Here is a 26,729-nt window from a genome sequence, read left to right on the forward strand (position 1 = left end):
ATTGAAACAAAAATCTGCTGTGTAGGAAAATTAATCTCTATTTTCCTAAAATTAAAGGGTAATAAAGGAGGCGTGTCCATCCGTCTGTCTTTCTACGGTCACATGCTCTGCTTCTTGAACTGCCACCTGACCGCCCACATGAACTACGCCTCTCAGAGGGTGGATGAGTTCGAGTATATTCTAGATGCTCAGACCTTTGACACCAAAAACACACCACGCATTTTGGATCACGAGTTAGTCCCAGTCATGAATAATAACCACATAAAAGTCTTCTGTGTATGATTTTTGGTCATTATTCCTTAGCATTTATCTAGATTGCTCTTTACTGCATACACATTCTAGGGTGGTGCTCTGGTTTGGGGATTTGAATTTTCGTATTGAGGACCATGGGATGCTCTTTGTAAGGAACTGCATCACCAGCCAACGTTTCAATCTTCTTTGGCCCAAAGATCAGGTACTGATCAATAGATGTAGTAACAATGTCTATAAATGTAAATGAAAAATGTACTAACATATGAATCATTTATCTGCCGTTCCAGAATTAGTAATTCAGTTTTATGCAGTAATGTTAGTTTGCATCTGTGCATGTCTAATATCTCACCAGCTCACCATGATGAAGCAGAAGGAAGCTACTTTGCAGAAGTTTGAAGAGGGACCTCTAGACTTTCAGCCCAGCTATAAATTTGATTTGCACTCGGATAACTACGACACAAGGTAAATGACACAACTTCTATCCTGCTGTATATTGTACTTTCATTCTCAGTATTTTTGAAAGTCATTGGTTTGAAAGTCAACATGAAATCACTAGGGATGCATGATAAATATCGGCACGATTTAATGCACATCTCATCAGTAAACCCGGTTCTGTAATCAGCGGTAAATCTCTACATGTGTGTGCTTTCACGTGGAGCAGCATTTACTACACAGAGCCGTTGTTCACTGACAAGCTGTGCAAAACCACGATCATATTTTGCACATGTTTTACCCCCATGTCGTTCCAAACCCGTAAAAACTTTGTTCGTCTTCGGAACACAATTTAAGATATTTTGGATGAAAACCGGGAGGCTTGTGACTGTCCCATAGACTGCCAAATAAATAACAGTGTCAAGGTTCAGGAAAGTATGTAAAGCATTGTCAGAATAGTCCATCTGCCATCAGTGATTCAACCGTAATGTTATGAAGCATTCCTGGTCTTACTGTCAATGATTTAATTGTTGTTCATTATTCCAAAGAAAAATCATTCATTATAATCTAATGCTTTTGAAATTACTTTCCTTTTTTCCCTCTTTTTATAATCAATCAATTCCTGAGGGATAAAATCAATTCTGCTCTACGTTTTGTCCTCTTTTGAATATTTTGTTTCACACACACTCTTGATTATGGAATTAAAAAGAATTTCATGTTGACTTCAGTTATAGTGCATTTCCTAACAGTAGCAGTCAAGACAACAGTAATCACTATAATATCCTGAATCTCCCGCAGCTCCTCTTCCAGGGCTGTTTTTAATTGTCAGATGTTCACACGTGCTTTTTTTCACCCCTGCAGGGTACAGAAGACATGGTTTGGTTTTAAGTAAGCTTAAAATTCCCATGTGCTCCTTAACTTGAACCTTCCTACCCTGCTTATTTAGCATTCCACCATTATTCCTTTCCCTGTTTGTAGCACTTCCGTCAGGCGGCGGAAAGCCTTTTTCTTTGCCCTAGAGCTGACAGACCTCATTCACACTTTAATGCAGACCAGTGCATTGTGTTCCACCCATCCTGTCCTGTAACATCCATTAATCTACTGCTGAAATGAAGCACTGTACATAAACCAATAACATTCATATAGATCCAGTCTGTTTACATATAGTTGATGTTGTGTGTTGCAAAGAGTTGAAGTGTTTAAGTATTAATCATGTCATCTGTGTTTCTGTGCTTCTGTGGTTCTAGTAGCTGTTCAGATCTTTGCAACATACACACACGGTCATCAAGCATGTGGACGATTCGGCTCGCTTAGTGAAATGCTTTTTGACCTCTAAAAGGAGATGCAGCATGACTGAACTAACATCACAGACACTCGAGTTCTTGTGTTTTAGAGCTTTTTAAACATATGGACCTACAAAATATGATGATCCTCTTGTAACTGACCCCCTTTCCTAAAATATAAAGGCTACTACCATTCAAATGTTGGGGTCTAAAAGATTAGGTTTTTTTTTTTTTATATATATATATATAAATAAGTCTCCTTTGTTCAACAAGGATGGATTTATTTGATTAAAAATACATTACAAACAGTGATTTTGTGAAATATTATTACAATGTAGAGGAACTGTTTTCTATTAAATGTAATTTATTCCTGTGATCCAAAAAACAATCTCCACCATAAAAACACCATGCTTCAGTGTCACATGATCCTTCAGAAATCATTCTGATACACTGATTTTGTACACAAGAAACAATTGTCATTATTAACAATATTATTAATAACAGTTGTGCTGTTTAATATTTTGTGAAAATCGTGATGCATATTTTTCAGGATTCTTTGATGAATGCAAATAAAATAACTCCATTTATTTGATATATCATTTTTTTGTAACAATTTAATAGTTTTTACAGCCATTTTTGATCAATTTAACACATCCTTGCTGATTAAAAGTATTGATTTCTTTTGACAAAACACTTTAATAAATTATGTAAATTATGTAAATTATATAGTAAATGTGTATACTATAATTTCAAACCCAAAACAAATAAAAAAAATATAATCTGCACGATAGTTTGTATTAAATTGAAGTGATTTATTTAAATCTTGAAAATAATTTTTTTTTCTATTCCTTATATTAGAATATTACGGAAATATTTTTAGTTTAATTCAAATTTATTTTTATATCACTTTTTATCACTTCAAACAACAAGCGACATTGCAAGTTTTTATTCTTAAAATCTTATGCTTTTTGTTTTTTATTTATTATTTGTTGCTGCTCTCTCACAGCCCCTAAATCCCCTGGTTTGTAAACCACTGTTTTAGAGCAACTTTGTGTCCACGTGAGAGACCTATATGCCACCAATCTGTCCTTTGTGTATTTGGTGTGAGGAGTTTGAGACTTGGACACAAACATGACTTTCTTAGTTATAAAAGCATGCCACATGAATTCATTTTCACAAAATGAATGATGGCCGTACAGAAAGACATGCCAATGTTCTTCCAGTTGAAAGCAATGCAATTCTGGAAACTTTATTGTGTGTTATTAATGGATTTAAACTTGTTTTCCTGTCTTTGTGATTGGCTAGTGGCAAGAAACGCAAGCCTGCGTGGTGTGACAGGATTCTCTGGAGAGTGAAACCCAAGTCCTCGCTAACGGAGGAGGCTAATGAAGACGGTCACAATGAAGAGGAGCCAAAGAAACAACTGCAGGAGGAACATAAAGACGAGTTCCCTCTAAAACTGAGCCAGGTGGATTACACAAGTAAAATGGAGTACAGCATTAGTGACCATAAGCCTGTCATCGGCATCTTCCACTTGGAGGTGGGGAGGTGGAGTTTGGCTAAAATAATAGCCACTCTTGTTCTATAAAGTACTACAAGTGTGATCATTTGTTTCTCTACAATTAGATGCAAAAGATGTATGAGACGCCGTTGGTGCAGGTGTCTGCTGAAGGAGAGTGGAGAGCCGACTTTGACGCCCTCATAACCTACAGCCTTCTTCAGTCCTTTCCCTCCAGCGCCTGGGACTGGATCGGTTTATATAAGGTGAGAGAGGTTCCCAAAATGTAGTCTGTTCTGATAAGGTCACAGACTGCAAATAATAAAATAGAACTAACTATATAATCGTGTATGGTTACAACAGTGATACTAAAATACTGTATTGTGAACTAGATTTTATCCAGGGTGTTTTTAACATAGACCTTGTGCTTGTCACTTGACAGGTTGGATTTAAAAGTGTTTCAGACTATATCACGTACACCTGGGTGAAGGATGACCAGGTGTCTTTCAGTGATGAGCTCTTTCAGGTATGCGACATTTGCTTTCTATGTTTCTTTAAAGGCTGTGGAATATTTTTGTCAAATAAGCAGCTGATTAGCCAATTTTATTTTCTTTCTACACAGGTTTATGTGAACAAAGATGAAATTCCAGTTCTTGGGGGAGAATGTGTGCTATGCTATTACAGCAGCAGCTTGCAGTGCATTGTGGGTATTAGTCAACCTTTCAAGGTTAGATATATTGTACTTCTATATTTTGTGTATAAATAACCTAAATTATTTATATATATATATATATATATTTAACCAGTGTTTATGTAAATAATTTTTAATCACTATTATGGCTGTGTTTTAAAAGGCACATTTTTTATTGTTTTTTGTAATAAAAATCATTTTAATCTTCACTTTAGGTGCAGGCATCCAGAGTGGCGATTGAAGAGGGTTTAGTGTCTGAAAATATCAACGGACTAGACGAAACAGTAGCCAGTTAAGACCAAGTTTAAAGTGCACATTGTTTCAGATGCTGTCGAGCCACAGCTCAGATGTCAAACCAAACATACCTGCGAATTCAAGCAAGTGCAATTTTAAACCAAAATTGATTTGAGGCTTTACTGGTATGTGATACAGTGTCTACAGTGTGTTTTCTTTTTTTCTTAATCCAAAAAAATATTATAAATCGCAGCCAGTTGATGGGACCAGTCCCAAATAGTTGGTATTATTATTGAAATCGATTCTAAAAGTCTTTGAAAAAAGGTTGTTACAAATTAAGAAATGCATTCCAGTAATGTATTTAATTTAATTTATTAATTTATTAATTTAATGAATAAATTCACACCACAGCCTTACTATTACCACATTCCCTCAAAACATTTAGTGTGCATTTATCTTGTAAGTTTTTAAACAAAATGTTTTATTAATTAACTGTACATCAGTTTCAGTCTTTATGGTTACTGCTAATGTTGTCCTTGTTTTCTCAGTCCATTGCAGACTGATACACTGTCAAGATAAGGCTGCATTTGCACAGTTTAATTTAGTACTTTTATGGCACATGTTTACTTTATGTGGATCTATTTATGTCTATAACTCATACTGAAGTGGTATTATTATATTATTTGTGTCTCACTGAAACTGAGTGTGAATAACTTAAAGATATGCAGAAATGATATAGTTTGACCAAGTGTATTTTTGTGGTCAGTACAGTTTGATATTACTGTCATGTTGAGTATAAGCAGACTCTGCACAGAGTGCTTAAACATATTTGTCAAACCAAATATGTCCTCTTTTGGCTGAAGAATGTGTTTTTTGCTATAATGTTAGACTAAAGCTAATGTATAAATAGAATATATTTGTATCAAATTATACTGTATAAAAGGTAAAAAGACTGTAAAGCAAAATTTCTCTGTAAAGGAAGAGCTTTTTTATTTTCTAACAACTACAAATGCATACTGATGACATTAAATAAATGTTACTTGAATTAAAAAGTAGAACAGTCTTGTTAATTTTGGTTTTGTTGATAATCCTCATAGCAAAATTTGACAGTTTAACATCAATTTGGCATGATTAATGTTGGAACTTGAGGTTTAAAAACAATAAATTATTTATATATATATATATATATATATATATATATATATATATATATATATATATATATATATATATATATATACATACATATATACATATATATACATACATATACATACATATATATATATATATATATATATATATATATATATATATATATATATATAAACTGATAACACTGAGGGTCACTACAGTACTCAGCACTCAGCCTCGTTTTCAATCATGGAACATAAATGTCACATACCGCCCTCTAGCGGTGCCACGTCACGTTGCCATAGTAACGGCGTGTTTACTTGCCGGCAGATCGTCAGCAGTAAGCAGTTTTTGTGAGTTACACTACACAGGCATTTAGATCTGACAGGTAAAACACTTTATTTACCTTCAATATTTTAACCTTAATTATAATGTTTATTTAATTTAAAAACGCTGAGTAGATTGTTTAAGACGAGTTGATGGGCAAAACAGTAGGTTTTACAATAGTTAACTGAATTCCTGACAGTTATGTTTAGATTGTTAGTATTTTGCTCTTTTATGTATTATAATTTAATGATAACGTAGTTGTTTTTGGTGACCGTATGGGTTTAATTTAAGTGTTATAGTAGTTTAAACTGTTAGTTATCATATAGTAATCATAAAACAATAACTTAAACCAATGACTTTTTTCTCAATAGGAAAAAAAAGAAATGTCTCGGCTGATGGGACCCCCTGATAAGTTTCTGCCATCTGAGTGGAAACATGCAAACCAGGTGCAGTTCAGGAGCTCGGAGGCAGAACGATCACACTCACAGAGACTGACAGCAGAGTGTCAAAGTCTCATAGAGGAGAGTGACAAATCTACCAAACGCATGCAACAGGACGCACTAAAGAAGCTGGGTAAGCAGCACACCAAACCACAAGTGACAGGATGCAAAAAAGGTTAATGGCCTTGCATTAGAGGTGCAGTAACACAGGAAGTGTCATGATGATACTTGACCTTTTTAAGATAAGTGATACAAATGATGAGGAGAAGAAGTTATTTCAGATGTTTCAAATAACAATTCTGGCCTCCTTATGCTCCACCGAGTCTTGCATCTCCTCTTTAGAGCAGAGAATCCAGGACATCAAATTCTGGAGGCTGGAACTGAACCAGAAGTTTGAGGAGATGGTGCAGGAGATCGAGACCCTCATCATTTTCAAGAGCCGTGTAGAAAGAGCCTTAGAGAGCTGCTCTGAGCCTTTCCAAGTGACTTTGCAATGCCTGACTGAGAGGTACTTCTCACTGTAGAGCACAACCAGTACAAGACATTACTAAAATCAAGTGTTTTACTTGAACTACACAACCAAATTGATTTTCCGTTCTTTTGAACTCTGACCTATGTCTTTTTGAACTTTTGAACCGTGTCTATGCCTCAGACAGAAGCGGGTGGCGATTGACCTGGTGCATGATGAGGTGGAAGAGGGGCTGTTGAAGGAGAAGGAGGTGATTGAAGGAGTGATGGTCCTGCTTCAGCGAACACTGGAGCAGATCAATGAGCAGATCAGGTCAGTGAGACGAACCCAGAGACTAACTTAAGCGGGTCAGATTTTTTATTGAGGTTGCATGTGGAAGCATCTGTCAAACCTGAAAATTATTTTTTTTTTTTTTAAATAATATTAATTAAACCATTAAATGATGATTGAAACATTTTATACAAATAATTTATATTTTGCTACACAGAAAATTATGAGAAAAGTGTTTAAAATATGGCACTAAATCTTTGCATTATTGATATATTGTTTTTTTTTAGATTATAAAAATGTTATTTATAACAAGATGAAATGCTTGTTATGCTTGTCAAAAATTAATTTTATTTAGTACATTTTCCCTGTGCTTTTCAGGCTCATTCGTTCGGTGAAATACTATCTAGAAAAGGACCTGCAGGACAAATTTCAGGCCGAGCACATTGATGACTTCTGTTCTCTTCTCACTAATGCATCACCCGGTTTAAACGGAGGGAATTCAAACTTCACTAGTCTTGGGTAAGAAAAATGTCTATACTATTTATGTGTTAAGAGAAGGTTTTCATTCTTTTTCTTCTGTGAATATATATTTATATATATATGTGTGCGTGTGTGTGTGTGTGTGTGTGTGTGTGTGTGTGTGTGTAAACATCATTGCTTTTAGTATTTCCAGATCTGCAGTGACTCCTGAGGAATGGGAGAGCCTCTGCAACTTAAACATTAGCAAAGCTGAGAAAGAGAAGAACAACTCTCTTTCTCTGAGAGCTCTCGTGGATAGCCTGCTAGAGCAGACGGCTGCAGACATGCACAGACAGTACGAAGCCACGGGAAGGGCTTTTGAGCTGCGCATAGAGGAGACCAAAACTGCCAAAGCACAGCTTGAGAACCAGCTCAATGAGGTCAGTCGCACTTGTAGCACTGCATCAATTCAAATCAAAGCATCAAGTCAGTTTTACCAGTTAATTAAAGCACAGCACATTTTTAATAATGAAAATCATGTATTTATTTTAAGATTTGTCAATAAACTGTTTTTTCTAGCTATTTTATATTACATATTATATTAAATAAGATCTAATCTGTAAATATTTAAGTGAGTCTTAAATGATGACTCAATGTAAAGCTGCTAGCAGAGACAGCAAATCAGGAGAAGAATCTGGAGTCTTTACGAGTGGCAATCGCAGAGAAAGAAGCTCCACTCAAAGTTGCTCAGACTCGACTGTCCACTCGCAGCCAAAGACCCAACGTTGAGCTCTGCCACGATCCAGCTCAAATCCGACTGCTGGAAGAGGTCAAGGAGCTTGTGAGCCACGTTGAGAGGTAGGGGAAGGGATTCAGAAACCTATGTCTCATATGCTAGTATGTGCCCAATAAAAGCATCTTTCCCTCTATGTCTCTCCATTAGACTGACCGAGGCTCTTGAACTGTCAGAGATGGAACTGAAGGCTCTAGCAAGTCGCCAGTTGAGCCTGGAGGAGGAAATCCAGGTCAAGACCAACTCCCTGTATATAGACGAGGTGATCTGCCATCAGCTACGCCAGCCTGTGGTTATTCACAACTTCTGAACAGGGCTCTTGTACAGCGGAAAGGCCTAGGATTCAACATTTAATGTCTTTAACAATTTCTTCTGGAATGTTTCTGTTTGTCTGTTTGTTGCACAGTACATTGAAGTAGATTGTTTGACTAAATGTTTAAAATACACTCAATTAAACAAAAAAGTGGATGGCTTATAATAAAAAATAAAAATCTAATGATCATACTTCATTATACAAAAATGAATAAAATTTATCAGGTATAAAGATAATATTAGTTTTTTGGAAAATTATTTTAGTGCTTACAATACTGGTTTCTGTATTAGTCTAGTTTTACTGTTGATGGGAGGGGTGTCAAGTAAACACATCTCTATGGTAATGATAATAATGATAAGTCATTTCTGAAACTTGAGAAAATCAGTCAGATCAAATAAAAAGCACCAAGCAGATTAAAAAAAAACTGCTGTCACATCAGCTCTGAACTCTTCAAATATTAGGTAAGCAACCATTTGAACAATTCTGGAAATAAAAATGTAGTTGTTCATTCTTTTTTCATTACCAGTAATATCAAATAAGAATGACCCCTCACTATATGTGTGTATTTTTTATTATCAACATAGTTGTGTTATAGTATCAACAGACATAATTTCCAGAGGCTGTTTTTCTGTCTCATTGCATTAGTCTGAGATGCTGCAAACATTGTTGTTCATCTTGACCATCGTTCTAATGACTTCAGATGTTGGTGAGTGTTATGTTCTGTAATGTAATTTCACCATATGATTACACTGATTTATAGAGAACAAGTACTATGTAGTTTATGGGTTATTCTCGAGATATGACTTCGACATGAGAATGTTTGGTGACTTAGTCATGAAAACAAATATTCAACAATCATCATATAAAAGGCATCACTCTATAATATAACCTATTTTTTTAAGTCAGATAAAATGATTTGACTCTATATTGTTTCACATTTTTTCTGAACTTATCAAGTGCCTGTTTTATTTACTATGACATTTACTGTTATTTATTACTTTGTTTTTTCAGGTTAATAAATATTACTGAAAACAACATAATCAATTAATAATGTAATGATGTAAAAAGAATATTTGTTCCTTTGATCTGAGTCATTGGTATTAGGGTATTATGGAAAAATACAGTTCAGACGAAGAAGAAGCTACCGTTTACCGTTTCTCATTTCAGACCCTGTTGATCCGACAGATATGTATTCCATCAGAGTAAAAGAAAGCTTCACTGGAGAGGCCGGTTTGTGCATCAGAGTAGACTGTTTTTTCACTGTCCCTCAAAGTGTCTCAGATCCCATTAGGAGAACCTGGTTCAAAGGAGATCCACAAAACCCAGCTGTTCAAGTACCTTGTGTTGGCGATTTGAGAGAGTGCAGCTTTCTGCTAAACCACTTGGTTCAGGGGGAATCTGATGGTGAATACAGATTGAAACTGGAATGGGAACAAGGGGAAGTGTTTATCTTTCCTCAGACAGTACACATTACTGTAAAAGGTTGGTTGTGTGTTTGTTTATATGCTTTTTTTTTAACAAAAATCACAGAAATTTGTTCCATGGGCTGTCCAAATACTCAATTCTAATTGGCTTGAATGCATTTCAGTTCAATTTATCATATTACACTACTTTATTTTACTTCCGAATTCTGAATTTACTTCATGTAGATAAAATAACTAATGGAAATTAACTATGTCAAAGTTTGTGCTGCAAACATCAACAGCAGCTTTAATTTGTCCACGTGACATGGAATAAGCAAGATAATCCTAGGTGTGCATTAGGGCTGCACAATTAATCAAATTTCTAATCAATCGTTCAAAGCGGTAATTAATCGTTTAAAGTCCAGTTATTTTATTCTGCGTGCTTAAGATGCGTTTTTTTTTCTTTCTACATGTTATCTTAAGGGTTTTTCCCATTATTTTAATTTAAGTCTTAGAATAACATTATAATACCATTCATATTTTTACTTTTTTATAATTTAAAGAAGAAATCAATCCGATGTGTAGTTGACATTTGAGGCTTAATACTATAGAAAAGCACTACAAGTTTTTCAGTTAGAGTGTTTTTAGCTTGTTTATTTTCATATAAAAATACGGCATGCAGTTGCAGCAAACAATGGTATAAACATCATTCAATGTAAATTTTGATAATCGTAATTAATAATCGCAAGTACAATTTCAAGGGAATAATCGACAATTATGACTTTTGCCATAATCGTGCAGACCTAGTGTCCATAAAACTTTTTAAAATGATAGAATAATAGAATTTTTAATTCTAGAAATTCTGATTTCAATAAATCATCGTGTGTTTTAAGAACTCACCCAGAAGCCAACAATAAACGTCCCACCACTCACAGAAGGAGATAAAGCAGAGATATCCTGCAAAGTTCCAGGGGATTGCATAAATCCCACAGCAAATGTTGTATGGGAAGGGATTGAGCCCGATGGAGTTCAAAGGAGAATCGAAAGTCTGATTGGTGAAGATAATTTTGCCGAGTTTTCAACATTGACTTTCCATCCTGAGCTCAAACATCACAATACTAACCTCACATGTACAGTCATTTTTCAAGGAAACATCCAGACTGAAAGTACTGTCATCCTCAAAGTAAGACGTATGTATCATTTCACTCACACACAGTATAACACATCACAAAATTGTTGTGGACAAAACTTCCCTAATAGCAATTAGCCTTCATAATAATTAATGCTAATATTATTAATCATAATTGCCATTAAATGATAATTCATTGTAACTTAATTTCAGATAACCCAACAATCCTGGACAGCTCTCGTTGTTTTGTGTGGGGTGATGAACTGAGCTGCATGTGTGTCAGCAGTGGTGAGCCGTTACCCCAGATATACTGGCTAATACCGGATGGTGCTAGTGAATATTACAGTGCTGTTTCAGAAGACATCATTATAAGCATCATCACCATTTCCATTGCTAGTTTTGGGAACTTCAATGCTACCTTTTGTGTCAGTGAAAATCTCATAGGACTGGCAATAATGGAAATTGAAGTGCACGGGCATGCTGAAAAACCCAAAGGTAGACAGGACGCAATTATGTGTTTTACAAGAATTTAACATTTCTGCCATAGTGCTCATATGTCAAACATCTGTATGAGTTCATTATCAGTCATGGGATGGCTTCTTATACAAAATGTCCCTTTATTCTTCTCTTATTTTTGCCATCTCTTAGAAAATTGGAGTTTTTCCACCCCTTGGATATTCTTTACCCTTTCAGTTGTTCTAAATGTCATCTTTGCTTTCTGGTTGACTGTCGTCCTACGGTAAGGACTTCATAAACTCAAGAAATACACACTGACTGGCAAATTCTATAATGTTTGTATTTGTCTCTAATTCCACGCTTTTTACCATTACCATTTTGACAGGAGAGCAAGATGTAAGAAACCAAAAGATGACGTCCAAGTTTACATGACTGCAATGAAGAGAGAGGAATCAGTGTAAGACTATCAGAATGTCTTCAGAGAGATCTTAGTGAATTGATAAATGCATTACAGCTTTATTGGGTTTATGTCAAGCAGCTTTTCTTACACTGTAGCATATATTGGAACAGTTAGCAGCATAAAAATTATCTCTACATCATCTCTATGTTAAGAATTTAATTTTGATTAAATAAAAGTTGTCATTGTTTTCAAAGGTCTTGTGTTTTCTTTTGATAGTTTCAATTTTTATATTTCTATATTTCTTAAAAATGACGTTTTAGAAAAATTCTCTAAGACCTGCTGGAAAGTTCCCTCTGAATTCCTGACACAGCAACTGTGGCTTGATCTTGGGAACTTGATGAAACTGTAAAAATGTTAATAGTAAAACACTGGTCAATTCAGTGCTGGAATTATTTCTGTGTTAGATTAGAGTTTACTGTTATGCATTGGTGGTATAATCCAAGTATTGTATAACAACATTGTGCAATAATATCCTTTCTGGTGGTAACATACGATAAGATGGTGAGTTGCTGAAAGCGGAAACTGTTCAAGCTTAAACAGCCCCATTTTTATCAGAAGAAAAACCTCCGTCACATCAATTTATTTAAGCTCTTCACATATTGGGTAAGCAATCATTTATTTCACCATCTCTCATCCACACTTTTATAAATAAAAATCTTGTTTTATTTTCTTCTTTCTCAAACGTGTTAATATCTAAATACTAAATTTCTGCAGAATGTCATATAAAAAGTTGTTACTACTTACTACTGTCATATTTGTGCTATAGTATTAACATACCTGGGCTACATTTCTCAAAAAAAAAAAAAAAAAAAAAAAAAAAAAAATATATATATATATACATATATAAAAAAAGCTAAGTGCTATTGGTGGCAATGGATCTACGATCTACTTATAGGCTTACGATGCTTTTGAGAAACACAGCCCTAGTTTCCAGTGATTATTTCTGTTTCATCACATTAGTATGAGATGCTGGAAACACTGCTGTTCATCTTGACTGTCATTAAAATGACAAACTGTGGGACTTTATGTGAGTGCTGACTTTTATGTTATTTCTTGTTATAAATCTGATTATTCCATTTGTACCAGTACAATTTTTGCTGTAGTTTTTTGACATATCTTACATTTCTTACCCATGATGACTATGATAAAAATTTGAAAAGCTACTAAAAATACAAATTTGTATTTTTTGTATAAAATAAAAAACAGGCTGCTTCTCTTCACAGTAATGTGAAGAGAAGCAGCCTGTTTTCTATTAGTTTACTGTGACATGACTACTGTCTACTTCGTTCTTTTTATAAGACATTTCTCATAAAAGAGAGTTAAAAGCTCTGGATGATAACGCAAAATATATGCATTACAGCAAACTTTGTTGGTATAAAAAAGTTAGAAATAGTTAAAACATACTTAGACAATATAGAAAATAAATAATTAAACTTAAGTCCACAGTCTGTCTGATCTCTTGCTTTGATTTTGGTTTTCAGACCCCGATGCACCGACTGACTTCTCCATCAGAGTAAAAGAAAGCGTCACTGGAGAGGCCGGTTTGTGCATCAGAGTAGACTGTTTTTTCACTGTCCCTCAAAGTGTCTCAGATCCCATTAAGAGAACCTGGTTCAAAGGAGATCCACAAAACCCAGCTGTTGAAGTTCCTTATTTTTCCACGAATACATTTCCTTCCTATGAGAAAGAGTGCAACTTTTTCCTAAACCACTTGGTTCAGGGTAAATCTGATGGTGAATACAGATTAAAACTCAAGTGGGGAGAAGGAAAAGTGTATATCTTTCCTCAAACAGTAAATATTACTGTTAAAGGTATGCATTTGTTTATATGCTTTTTGACAGAGAAACATACAAATCCAAATTAATTTATTAATTAATTTTTCATTCCAATAAATAAATGTTTTTAGAGCTTACCCAGAAACCAACAATAAAAGTCCCATTGCTCAAAGCGGGAAAGAAGGCTGAGATATCCTGCAAAGTTCCAGGGGATTGCACATCTCCCATGGCAGATATTGTGTGGACAGGGATTTATGGTGAAACTAGTCGTGGAGGTCATGGAGTGCCTTACCAGGAAGAAAACTTTTCTTTTATGACTTTTCTTCCTAAGCCTGAACATCACAATACTAAGCTCACCTGCGCAGTGACACTTCAAGGAAGAATCCGGACTGAAAGTACTGTCATCCTCAAAGTAAGATGTATGTATCATTTCACTTATAACACATCATCAATTCTAATTTGAAGTAAGGCGATGAACACCACTTTTTAAATAAATGCATCAAATTGTATTTAGATTCCCCAGTAATCCTGAAGAGCTCCCGTTGTTTCGTGTGGGGAGATGAACTGAGCTGCACATGTGTCAGCAGTGGTGTGCCGTTACCCCAGATATACTGGTCAATATTGAACAGTACCACTAAATACTTCAGTGCTGTTTCAACATATAACATCAGCACCATAAGCAACATCTCCATTCCTGGTTTCAGGAATGTCAACACTACCATTGAATGTGTCAGTGAGAATCTAATTGGTATGACAAAAATGGAAATCCAAGTGCACAATCATGCTGAAAAACCAAAAGGTAGGCAGGACGCAATCATCATGTGTATTTTATACAAATGATCCAAATCACTTCTCTTATGAAAATCTTTATTGTTCTCTTAGTAAGTTGGAGTTTTTCCACCCCATGGATATTCTTTACCATTTCGGTTGTTCTAAATGTCTTCTTTGCTTCCTGTTTGACTGTCGTCTTATGGTAAGAACTTCATAAACTCAAGAAATGGATACTGGCTGACAGTTTCTAAGTGATTAGTCAGAGCACTTCCACATATTTCACCATTATCATTTTCACAGGAAGAGAGAAAAACATAAGAAAGCAAAAGATGACGACCATGTCTACATGACTGCAGTGAAGAGACAGGAATCAGTGTACGAGATCAAAATGTCTTGAACTGTTCAACACATTAGCAACAGCTGAAATAACAAAGCTTTTATATATTTCGGTCTCTATTTTCTGCTCATGTAAAAGGCATACTCACAAAAATCATAATTTTCTCATCGTTTACTCACCATCATGCCGTGCCAGATGACTTTCTTCAGATGAACCCGAACGGTTTGCATGAAAAATGTCTGCAAGTTGTGACGCATATGACGTAAGTGCCACTCGCGTGAAAAGTGACGGATTTTTCGGATGACATGCAATGATAAAAAAGTGAATTGTTTGCACGATTTTCTAATTCATTTCTTTAGTTTACTACGTGCCCACGATTTACAAATTCAAAATCGTGCACACGAAATATTAATTTTACTTCCTGTCCGCATTCTCATAAACCAATGTAGCCTACTGTAGGCCTATGCCTCTCGCTTAAAATGATTCCAAGCTGCGAGGCTTTTGAGAATGTGTATAACTCATTGTTAACTCAAAATAATATAAAATTAAAGTGTCTCTGTTTATAACATAACATGACATAACATAACATAACATTTAGCAGCAACTCTGATAGCACAAGTATGACGTCTATTTTACGTCTGAATTTACATCTGCAAGACGTATTTAAGTGTTTGCTCATCTGCAATACGTGTAGTAGGCCTACGTTTCTTATCAGATGTCAAATAGACGTTTAGAAAATGTCTTTTAAGATGTTTATGATTTATAATGTATGTAAAACTGACATATAAAATATGTCTATCAGATATTTGTACGCAGCAGATGCTTTATAGATGAAGTGATCTTTAACAGACATCTTGCAGACATAGATGTGCTATCTGAGAACAGATTTATGAGAACACGGACAGGAAGTAGAGCAAATTATTAAATGGAGTGTACAATTTACTTTAAACGAGGGAACGAATTGGTAAATTGTACACACGATTCTCCAAGAACATGTATAAATAAAACTGGTTATCCTATTTATCGCTTTGTTTACTTTATTTTTGTTTCACTTTTAAAGAAGAACGGCATCATTTGAGGCTGGAGACTTTTATTAAACAAAAAGAAAGCAGGCAAAGAACATCATGTAAATTATTATTTAAATAATGATTGGAGATTTTCTGTTCTGCATTATTATGTCAATAAGGAAACAACATTATGTGTTCATTATTATTGCCATCACACAGTCAGATACATACAAATATTCTTTACAACACTCAAAGTGAAAAATTAGGTTTGACCTACTAATGTTCCCCCGAATCTGTTTGCTTACAAATAAATATCTGTGTATATATCTTCAAACATGGACTGTCTTTGTTACTAATTGTATATGCATGTTATGTCATTTTGTGTGTGATTTTCTGCAAAATATACACCATTGTTGCACAATGTATGTTCTTGTTGTGTGGTCAAAGGTTCACAACACAGAACTATATACCATGCAGAGTATTTACATAAATTGGTATCCTACTAAGGTGCCTTGAATGCTTTATAAATGTAAGACTCGATTAATTTAATATCATAATGACTCATTAATCTGTTAGTCAAATTGCATTTCAAGGGCTAATCGCATATACTGACCATCTAACAAACACCTATCGACACAACCTTACCAGAGGATTACATGATTACATAAAACATTACATTTATTTCAAGCACCTTAGGTAAAGTGATACCTTCCTAAATGGTGGTTATTTCTTATTCATTTTCACAGGATGAGCTACAATCATCCATTATTTAATATGACTTTCTGTTTATACCAAATGTCAGCTTAACCATATTAGATTGCAATGTGTGCTGGAGCAGGGATGACCATCAGGCATTATCATATACTACATCCTATCAGATTGGCTGAATTATTATAAGGGTGAGTTTGCTCCTTAATGTATTTGGAACATTTAAAACAAATATATGTCTGAATAAAGGGGTACGAAGTAGTTGGGACAAACAAAATCCAGCAACCATTCATTAAACCAGTTTTGAATCCAGTTTCTGGCCTGTTTTCATTTACAAATACAAATAAGTGAAGATACAGTATAAATTAAAGGAGTAAAGAAATAGTTCACCCAAAAATTAAAATTGTGTCGTCATTTACTAACCCTCTTGTTGTTCCAAACCTGTATGAGTTTCTTTCTTCTGCTGAACACAAAAGATGATATTTTAGTTGATGGTAGCCATTGACTTCTATAGTATTTTTTTTTCCATAGTATGGAAGTCATTGGCTACCATCAATCATTTGGTTACCAACATTCTTCAAAATACCTTCTTTTACGTTTCACAGAAGAAAGAATATCATACAGGTTTGGAACTACACAGGTTTGGCGACAATTCCATACAACAATTCAGTGATCACAAACTGAAGGACAAAATCAACACTATAAAGAACAAAAACATCATAACAGCACCACAAAAGTAAAGAGTCCAGAATTTTCAAAAAAAAAAAAAAAATGGCATCACATTAAGATGTTTTGCCATTGCTGATGTCAAAGATGGCTTTAGAACTCTTGGAATGTAGAACATGAACTGTTTCATGGTACTTTTATTATGTTTTTTAATTATTATTACGTATAAAATAACTAAACAAAGATTCTTGTGACATGCAGTTGGAACAAAATGAGGGTGAGTTCGCTGAATTTAAATTTTTTGAGTGAACTATCCCTTTAACAATCACTTCTGGGCATGTGATAAAAGTTTCAGCGGACGAATATTGAAATGTGCATGAAGACTGGAACACTCAGAAAAAGACTGAAACAACCGCTGTATTTTAGAGAGTGTTAGGCCTTCAAGACATACCCAGAGTTGGGATAGTGCTTATACATTATGTCGAGGCGCACATAGCACCTCGTTCCCTGATGCTTCGACTTACAGCGGACACAGTGAAAGGACCACTAGTGACTGAGACTCACCTGCAAACCATACCATTTCCCTCAAGCTTGCTTCAGACTATAAGCTCTAATGTAACTCTTGGGAAAGACCCTTCCTTTTGGAAAGTATTGTCTTTTAAAACAAGAGAATACTAAAACCTCTCATATCTGATTGAGAGACAAAATATCTGGTATGGTTACAGTCAAGAATGGGTATAAATAACCAAAAACATTAATAAATATATAAAGAAACTCTATTGTACAGTATCTTTTACTGATAAGGGAACATATAATTCCCAGAACCTTGGAGACATAAGAAAATGCAATCTAATACAACCTCAGACTCATTGTCCGTTAACTGTCAGAGACAGCTGTCCCTTAAAAGGCAAAATTTAAAATGGATGAAATAGGAAATTTGTGGGGCAGTGGGAATTATTGGGCCCTAGTGGCCACTGTGTCCCGTTTGGCTGAGGCATCAGGGAAGAATCGCGGTTCATTTGGCCTTAATTTCAGTGTAGTCGCTGCTGTCACCATTAGCCCTCCTGAAGCCTCCCTCCAGGTGTCGTCCATGGAGAAACTCTAGGGTGGCATAGTTCAGCTCTTGCCTCTCCATGCCTGCAATTGGGCCAACAGATTGGTAATCACTGTCGTCTCCCTGTGAAAATAATTTAGACAAGATATTTAGGTACAATATTTAGAGACAGAGCAGGAAAACTTTGGTCATGTCAAAATAAAAGTCCTTAACAATACACTCAAAAGCACTGTTAGCAATAAGCCGCTAAACAGAATGAGGTAGCCAGCGTATGAACTATTAGCTTCCAGGCAGCAGTGAACAGCATTGTTAAAACAGAAATAAATGTAAATAATTTTTGTTGTAGCTGGATTTTTTTTCCTTAAAATGTTTTGCTTTTATTGCTGTCTATTGCTAGTTTATTTCACCTCCACCCATTTGTTTACATGCTCATCTTAAATTTCAGCCTTACCGTGCCTTCTTCTAGGATGGAGTTAAACTTTGAGCCCAGGAGCTCAGTCTTAAGCTATGTTAAGGGAAGAAAAAGAGACAGAGAATGCATAGGAAGCAATGAAAGTGGGGAGAATAGAGGTCAGGAAATGCTCTAAGCATAAGCCTACACTGGAACTCTCAGTTGTGACATACCATCCACACTTGGCTTTGTGACAGTGGCTGTATTCAGAATAGCACACCAGCATACTTCTGTTTCTGCAGTATACAGTATGTATACCGTGACAATATGCACATTTTATTTATTTATTTTTGTATGCATAGACCATGTGTCAGACTCTGGTCCTAGAGGGCTACTGTCCTGCAAAGTGTAGCTGCAACCAGCTCCATAACACCTGTGGGGAAGTTTCTAGTAATCCTAAAGACCATTATTAGCTGGTTTAGGTGTGTTTAATTAGGGTTGAAGCTAAACTCTGCAGGACAGTGGCCGTCCCGGAACTGAATTTGACACCCCTGGAAACTATGCAGATACCTACTACAATACATTTGCCAAAATATGCAGTATACAACAGAGCACACTGTATCCTACAATGCAATGCGTTTAGCATTCCATTTCTAGTATAATTATTAAAGGTTATTATTAAGGTTTTCAGCCATCTCTTTATTAGTTCAGTTTTTAATTTCATTTAAAAGACATTTCTAGACAAAACTGGATTGGGAATTGCAAATAACTATTTATTTGCAAGATGATAATTGGATGGCAACATGATGAGGTCATGTCACAACAATGCAGCATACTACTGTTTTTTAAGTTTATTGTGGAATAGTGCCTCTCTTGCACTTACTATTTGAAAAAAAAAAAAAAAAAAAAAATCCTTGTAGTAAAGTGTACACTGCGCAAAATTCTGTGAGCAGTGAGCTAGCATACCATTCTGATCAAAGCAGTTGACAGGTCTGTGTATAGTAAATCCTAAAACTGCACTGAGTCCCTCTTTAATTCATCCTCTAAAAGTATGTAGGAATAATATATGAGCAATTATTTTTAATATTTGGTTCCTGATTGTTTTAATGCTAAGGCTAAGTGTGGAAAGCTAATTACAACTAGAGAAGAGCCAGTATATAATATAATTTGCCATAGATATGCATGGAAAAAAAACACATGATGTTGATTATTTTATTGTACGGTGTGCACGCTTTTATTTTGTATTATCACTGAGAGTGCAAGTACTATATATACTGTGTAGGTGATTTATTCATTATTGTAATATCTCACCACTTTTTTCCTGAGACTCTGTTTGTCCTTCTTGACTGCGCTGTAGAACATTGAGGGATTCTCCACTTTAGATCCCACGTCCTGCCCAGGGTTACCATTCTCTCTGGAGGGTGGAGTCAGAGAATCAGACTCTGTCTCACACTCAACCACACTGTAAACTAAATAGCTTGCGGCAACACTTTAAAGAGCTAGTTGACCCAAAAATCAATCTTCTGTCATTTTTACTCATTCGAATGACATTGCAAACCTGTATGACTGACTTTCTTCAGTGGAACACATTTTGCAGAATGTCTTAGCTGCTCTTTTCCAAACAGTTCTTTTAGTCTAAGCTGCTCTTTTCCATCCAATGAATGGAGACTGGGGTCGACCTTCAAAAAATGATATGCTTTAATTTATTTAAATGATTATTGGTCACAAAACATGCAAAAACCAATGAATATTATTGTGAATCATTTTTAATTTTAATTTCTGTTACATTTTTAATTAAAAAAAAATTCTGTGAAAATTTTTATGTAATATCTTTTTTATCTCTTTCAGAGGTTAACAGACTTTGTTCATTTACATTGTATGGAAAAGAACTACTTGGACATTCAGCAAAATATTTTTGCTTGCATTCCTTAAGAAGAAAGAAAACCATACGGTGAGTATAAAACAGAATTAAAATTTTTAGGTCAACCATTCCTTTAAGCCTGGGCATCCATTTTAACACAAGGGGATCATTGCAACCCCTTAAATAAAACTGGCATTGTGCCACAGAGTCAAGTTTGGGAGTGTTTCGTTTGGGACGTTTTATTTTTTCTTGCAAAATGAGACAGGAGCAGGGTGTTTGCTGCAGAGCTCAGTGGTTTTGAGGCTGAAAAGCAATGGCATGGGGCAATTGAACCTGCAATAGATTTGTTAGTCTGCAATTTTGTGCACAATGTGGCATGTTTACCATCTTACAAAGCAATCAAATTGGACCATCTGTGAGTAGGTTATGGCTTGAAAACCAAATGCCAAAAAAACAAAACAAAACAAAACTGAACATGGATGACTAGGCTTGGGTGTTTTGATACCTACAAACCCCAGTCCCAACCCACAAATTCTACCTTAATGTTCTTCTCCCAGTCTTACTTGTGAAGGATACTCACTTTTTATTATTCTGACCAACATATCTCACAGCTGCAATGATGAAGGCGATTACTGCCACACCTCCAATAGTCCCCACTATGACGGCCATCATGAACTTTTCTGAAAGAGTGTATAGGGTTCATTGATGTTACCTCAAAAATCATATGAACGGTTGCACAAGTGGTTTAAGTAAAGGCCTACTTACTCTCTTGCTGCAGTCCCAAAAGGATGGTCTCAGAGCCATACATGTTGCTGATGCTGCAGTGCACATGGACAGCGGTATCACCATTGTTCCCCCTTTCACCCTTCTCCTGGAGCTTGATGATGGCCGTGGACGTGTACCCATCTGAATATGTGTGGTAGTTAAATGAGTTGCTGGAGTCGTTGATGGTGATGTTGAGGTCAGGCAGGTGGAATTCAATCACAGGCTCAGGGTTTCCCGAGGCAATACAGACACACTGAACGCCCTCACGGACTATAGTGCATTTAGAGTCGTCAAGGAGGACAGGGGCAACTGGGAAAATTGAGCAGAAATAGTCAAAAAGCACATCTATCAGTGTTGTAGCACTACTACAACTCAAGTCCATCTCATGAGACTCAAGTCTGTCTCATTTCCAATCTAATTTTTGAGGAGCATTTGGACTCAACCTGCACTTGGATTCCAATGAGCTGGTCCCGATTAGTCATAGAAAATATGGTCTTGGATTTGAGATGGACTTGAGTCCCAGTCTGGTCTTGTCCAGACATAAGTACCACAACACTGGCATCTATTCTACACTCATCTATGACAAGGGTGTCAAATTCAGTTCCTGGAGGGCCACCGTCCAACCCTAATTAAAGACACCTGAACCAGCTAATCAAGGTCTTCAGAATTACTAGAAACTTTCAGGCAGGTGTTTTGGAGCTGGTTGGAGCTACACTCTGCAGGACAGAGGCTCTCCAGAACTGGAGTTTGACACATGTGATCTATGCCCATCCTGCCATCTTAAGACTTCACCCAAGCTGAACACAAACCAAAAAACAACTTTTCTTTTGAGAAAACGTCTCCATAAACTGTCCCTGAGCATAATCTTAGACTACTGGCTCAGTGTCTCCACTGGTCAAACGTTTAAATTGACTTACATTCTACCGTAATGTTAAGTGAGTTGCTGGCCCGTCCGTGTTCATTCTCAGCTAGACAGCGGTAGACTCCGTGGTCCTGAGGCGTGACTTCGTGCAGCTCAAGCACAGACCCCTCCTCTGCTGTGATAGTGCCCACCAGTTTCCCATCCTTCAACCAGGTCAGCGTGGGCATTGGGTTACCTTTGCTGATGCACTGTAGAGCAACTGAAGATCCCTCCAACACCGTTAGAGAGTCATTGATCCACGGCTCCCGTGGAGGATCTTCCAGTTTGAGAGAAAAGAAATAAGAATGAAGAAATGAGAATGTTCAGAATAGATAATGGAATACTAGAATACTGCTTATGCTGCCATACATATAACATATTTACACAAAACTTAATCCAAAAATGCAACAACAACAAAAAACTATAGCCACTATGGTCCAAAACACCCCCTATTCCCTAAAATATTGCTTGCAGTAACTTTAAGTGGTTTATATTGCAATACACAAGAGTGCATGAAGTTTTTCTTACAATTTACTGCCAGATACATGGATGTGTTCATGCTGCCGTAGCCATTGTCACCAACGCAAGTATAGACACCATCCTGCTCTGGGGTTAGGTTGTCCAGAGGCAGCGAAGAGTTGGAAGCAACTTCCGTCATCAGCTCTGTGTCTCCAAAAAACCAGGTTATTGTGGGGGTTGGATTACTGTCCACATCACAGTGCAGGACCACCGAGCTTCCCTCCATTACCTCTTGAGACACATTCACCCACACAGTTCGAGGGGCATCTAGAGATAAGAGGATAAGTCAGTACATTGTCTCTGTACAAATTATGTATTTTTGATCAAATAAAATAGTGATTTGGCTGGAACTCACACTTGATGTCCAGTGAAATGAGGCGTTCATAGACAAAGGTGGTGTTTTCGTAGTGTACCCGGCAGCCCAGCTGCTGGCCATTGTGCATGGGTTTGGGTGTGAAGGTGAGGGTGCTGGACAGTACTGCAGTGTTGCTGTCCTCAACATTGTCAGGGGTGAATAGAGGATTGGGCAGGTAGTCTGTGTACATCCAGTGGATCTGTGGACTCATGTCTGGACAATTGTCTGGGACATAACAGGTCAAATCCAGGCTTTGGTCACTAACAATCTCCTCAGGAACATCAATGTTGGGCTGATCTAGAGGAGAAAGAGACATTTGAAGTGAATATGAAATTAAAATAGAATTTTTTTAATTTCTATATATGCATTTTTAGTCTTGCTTATCACCATGCAAAACAGCTATTTATGCATTATTTTTAGAAAACTTGCTTTCAGGACTGATTTTATTTTTCTATGGAACACCCATTTTTCTTAATCCAAAGTCCCACCCTACATATTAAATATGCTGTTTGATCCAGAAATACATCTCATTATGAAAATGAATTAGTTGTGTTTGAAAATGCCGTTTCATGTTGACTCCAATTGCTAGACCAACAATGTTTCCGTTACCAGACCACAAAGAATTATATTCTTAACATGTTTTTTAGACTAACTTTCAGGTGAATATCTGAAAAAAATAAAAATTATTGTTCACCCAAAAATGAAAAATCTGTCATCATTTACTTGCCCTCACGTCGTTCTATATCTTTATTACTTTCTTCTGTGGAACACAAAATAAGATATTCTAAAAAATTTTTTAACTGTTTTGTTCGTACAGTGAAAGTCAATTTTGACTACAACAACACTGAGACATTTTCCAAAATATCTTCTTTGATACAGTTTTGGAACAACAAGAGGGTGAGTATATGATGACAGAATGTTCATTTTTGGATGTTGTATGGACTTTTAGATGTTATTACTGGGAGACACATCAAAAACAAATAATTAAAAAATGGCCTTACCCAGCACCTGTAGTTTTGTGAAGTCAGGAAAAGTGTAGATGTTTGCACCACCCAGGTCTGCCCTGAAGTAATACCTCCCAGAATGTTCCACGCCAACATTATTTATCATCAGGGTGCAGTTTTTTTGAGTCAAGTCACCAAGGAGCTTGGTCCGTCCCTTGTAGCTTTCGTGCACAATATCTGTGCGTGACTTATACACCACGGGGGGGAAAAGCTGGGGGTAGGGGTGGCCGAAATACCAGATCCCATGGACCCCTCTGTAAGGCCTGACGCCAGAGGGATATGTGAATGAACAGGGTATAACCACACAGGAGTTTGTCATGGCTGAAATGTCTCTGGGCATCCACACATTCCACTGAGCACTTACATCTGTTCAGAGAAAGTGAGAAGAGCACAGGTAATTTAATTATTAAAACAACACCATTATATCACCATGTCTCTTGGATGTGTACTATAGTGATATCATGAACATATAGTATAGTACCTTAGCATTAGCCAAAGGAACCATAGTAACAGCTTGCTCAATTCAGAATAATAACTCACCACCCATCATAATAAGCAGAAGACACAACAGCAGCAGCTCCAAGCCCTTCATGGTCTCAGTTTAACCTCTGTTACAAAACCAGCACATGTATCAGCAAGACAAACAGTCTCGACAAACAGCTTGTTCTCTTTTTTTTTTAAAGTTTCACTCAAAAAAATGATTATGAAGAAAATATGTAAAAAGTGTATTTAATTCATTATTTTTCTTCTTTTATCATTTATAAGACAGAACAGATAGGGAGAAAAGGGTGACTGTTTAAACTTGTGTTGCATATATATATATATATATATATATATATATATAATATATATATATATATATATATATATATATATATATATATATATATAACCTGTTGACAAAATTTAACTTGTTGTTTTAGTCTTATTTCACCCCAGAATCAAGAGGAAAAAATAAGAATTATTTATCCATTTATTTTTCAAAGAAAACAAAGCCTATTTTTAGCTTTTTTTTAGCGTTTTTGCTTATTTAATCATTTCTTTTAATAAAAGAAAGAAAGAAAGAAAGAAAGAAAGAAAGAAAGACAGACCAGTCTTAAGTCGCTGGGGTATATTTGTAGCAATAGCCAAAAAAAACATTGTATGGGTCAAAAAAAAAAAAAAAGATTTTTATGCCAAAAATCATTAGGATATTAAGTAAAGATCATGTTCCATGAAGATATTTTGTAAATTTCCTACTGTAAATATATCAAAATGTAATTTTTGATTAGTGATATGCATTGCTAAGAACTTCATTTGGACAACTATTGTCCAAATATTGTCCTATCCTAACAGCCCATACATCAATGAAAAGCTTATTTATTCAGCTTTCAGATAATGTAAAAATAAAAAAAAATAAATAAATAAAAAAAAAAAATTTTCGAAAAATTGACCCTTATGACTGGTTTTGTGGTCCAGAGTCATAAATGTGTCCTAGATATGTTTCTATAGAATTCTATGATTACCTAAGCCCCTTTGTGATAGTCAGAATTAGGCGAATAGAATTTATTTAGAAGGCTACGTCTATTTTAGATATGGTTAATTAAAAACTAACAGAGAGAGAGAGAGAGAGAGAGAGAGAGAGAGAGAGAGAGAGAGAGAGAGAGATTCACTGCTACTTCTCATATATATTATACATTTGATAGTTTTGGACACTTCTTAAATGTCTGTTTGTATTTGTTTTAGGCAACCTTTCAGGCAATACCTTTAACTGCTAGCAGAGTGTGCTGAACCACAACCAACTCCCTCTCCAACCGTGAACTAGCCGCTGCTGTTCTTCCCTCACAAACAAGGGGGCGTTCTCTCACAGCACATCAACTCAGCTTCTCTTCTGTTTTGTCTTAAAACATCAACAAAGAAATGACATCAGTATCAAGAAGCAACATCAGCTCTCTTAACCCACACAGACACACTCTCTTACACAGACTCACGCACGCCGTACAGGGCCGCAGTGTGTGGGAGAGGAGAATTGCTCATTATGAGTGTACGACGTCAACCCTTGCGTGTTTGGCGCTCATACAGGCAGCAGCACTGTTCATGATATGACACATCATGATCATCCACAGAACATTCATCCACGCTCACAACATCACACAGCTGCCTCTGCTGACATCATTCACGAGCACTTGTCAGTGTCGTGTGTGCTTAAACATCTCCTCAAGACTTCACAGCAGACGGGGACTACAGATGGTGGCTGATAAATGGATTGTTCTTGAAATATCCAAGATTATTATATTAGAAGATTCCCCTGATAGCTCGCGAGTTTGACGCAGTTATTGAACGAATGAACTTTACGAAATTACAGAGGACTGTTAATCCAACTTTTACAGGTTGTCGAAAAAATGCTCCACACACAATTGTAGTTTAAATTTACAGTATATATAGATACGGGTATACAGCAGGCTATTTTTCAGTAGTAGTTTATTTTAATCAAATAATAACTGTATATGTACCCCGCCTCCTTTCTTATGTATAAAATATTATATTATTTCTGTAGCCTACTGTTTCACGCAATTTACCACATATATTGTTG

The 26,729-nt window shown here is 36.0% G+C and overlaps 5 protein-coding genes across 10 annotated transcripts in view; 4 read left to right on the plus strand and 1 right to left on the minus strand.

Annotated features, from left to right (window-relative positions):
- Positions 1-5,445, plus strand: part of LOC109081047 (inositol polyphosphate 5-phosphatase K-like) — a 10,234-nt gene extending 4,789 nt beyond the window's left edge. The window contains exons 6-15 of one of the 3 annotated variants that reach the window (XR_006161793.1): positions 58-233; positions 343-454; positions 605-714; positions 1,546-1,572; positions 3,273-3,507; positions 3,594-3,731; positions 3,908-3,991; positions 4,088-4,192; positions 4,372-4,533; positions 4,949-5,445. Coding sequence is in view for 2 of the 3 variants with exons in the window: in XM_042771434.1 (XP_042627368.1) it covers positions 58-233; positions 343-454; positions 605-714; positions 1,546-1,572; positions 3,273-3,507; positions 3,594-3,731; positions 3,908-3,991; positions 4,088-4,192; positions 4,372-4,452 (1,068 nt within the window). In the remaining variant the exon portion in view is untranslated. Of the gene's footprint in view, positions 1-57; positions 234-342; positions 455-604; positions 715-1,545; positions 1,573-3,272; positions 3,508-3,593; positions 3,732-3,907; positions 3,992-4,087; positions 4,193-4,371 lie in introns of all 3 variants that reach the window. The other 2 variants (XM_042771434.1, XM_042771435.1) reach the window with 2 other exon arrangements.
- Positions 5,446-5,768: 323 nt separating this feature from the next.
- On the plus strand, positions 5,769-8,749 carry LOC109075051 (tektin-1). Of its 2 annotated transcripts, none has more exons than XM_042771436.1 (8): positions 5,769-5,912; positions 6,223-6,424; positions 6,634-6,799; positions 6,944-7,072; positions 7,409-7,549; positions 7,695-7,929; positions 8,151-8,347; positions 8,433-8,748. In XM_042771436.1, the coding sequence occupies exons 2-8, from the start codon at positions 6,235-6,237 to the stop codon at positions 8,590-8,592; spliced, it is 1,218 nt and encodes a 405-aa protein (XP_042627370.1). In that variant the 5' UTR covers positions 5,769-5,912; positions 6,223-6,234; the 3' UTR covers positions 8,593-8,748. The 2 variants fall into 2 exon arrangements, with proteins under 2 accessions (XP_042627370.1, XP_042627372.1); XM_042771438.1 differs by having other exon boundaries at positions 5,833-5,877; positions 8,433-8,749.
- A 193-nt stretch (positions 8,750-8,942) lies between these two features.
- Positions 8,943-12,238, plus strand: LOC109075047 (sialic acid-binding Ig-like lectin 10). The gene is made up of 6 exons (XM_042771439.1): positions 8,943-9,301; positions 9,763-10,077; positions 10,892-11,188; positions 11,341-11,622; positions 11,776-11,866; positions 11,969-12,238. Exons 1-6 carry the CDS (start codon positions 9,247-9,249, stop codon positions 12,042-12,044), a joined length of 1,116 nt encoding a protein of 371 aa, XP_042627373.1. The 5' UTR covers positions 8,943-9,246; the 3' UTR covers positions 12,045-12,238.
- An 810-nt stretch (positions 12,239-13,048) lies between these two features.
- On the plus strand, positions 13,049-15,974 carry LOC122147794 (sialic acid-binding Ig-like lectin 7). Its single transcript, XM_042771707.1, has 3 exons — positions 13,049-13,070; positions 13,525-13,854; positions 13,950-15,974. Exons 1-3 carry the CDS (start codon positions 13,049-13,051, stop codon positions 14,279-14,281), a joined length of 684 nt encoding a protein of 227 aa, XP_042627641.1. The 3' UTR covers positions 14,282-15,974.
- Positions 15,975-15,999: 25 nt separating this feature from the next.
- LOC109075046 (myelin-associated glycoprotein-like) lies at positions 16,000-24,551 on the minus strand. 3 transcript variants are annotated; one of them, XM_042771440.1, is made up of 9 exons: positions 24,155-24,551; positions 23,154-23,450; positions 22,808-23,065; positions 22,296-22,556; positions 21,379-21,687; positions 21,194-21,293; positions 20,064-20,166; positions 18,813-18,866; positions 16,000-18,484 (listed from the first exon to the last, which is right to left on the minus strand). In XM_042771440.1, exons 1-9 carry the CDS (start codon positions 24,495-24,497, stop codon positions 18,323-18,325), a joined length of 1,887 nt encoding a protein of 628 aa, XP_042627374.1. In that variant the 5' UTR covers positions 24,498-24,551; the 3' UTR covers positions 16,000-18,322. The 3 variants fall into 3 exon arrangements, with proteins under 3 accessions (XP_042627374.1, XP_042627375.1, XP_042627376.1); XM_042771441.1 differs by lacking the exon at positions 18,813-18,866; XM_042771442.1 differs by lacking the exons at positions 18,813-18,866; positions 20,064-20,166.
- Positions 24,552-26,729: the final 2,178 nt, after the last annotated feature.

This window comes from Cyprinus carpio, chromosome A15 (assembly GCF_018340385.1).
Source record: "Cyprinus carpio isolate SPL01 chromosome A15, ASM1834038v1, whole genome shotgun sequence".
NCBI lineage: Eukaryota > Metazoa > Chordata > Actinopteri > Cypriniformes > Cyprinidae > Cyprinus > Cyprinus carpio.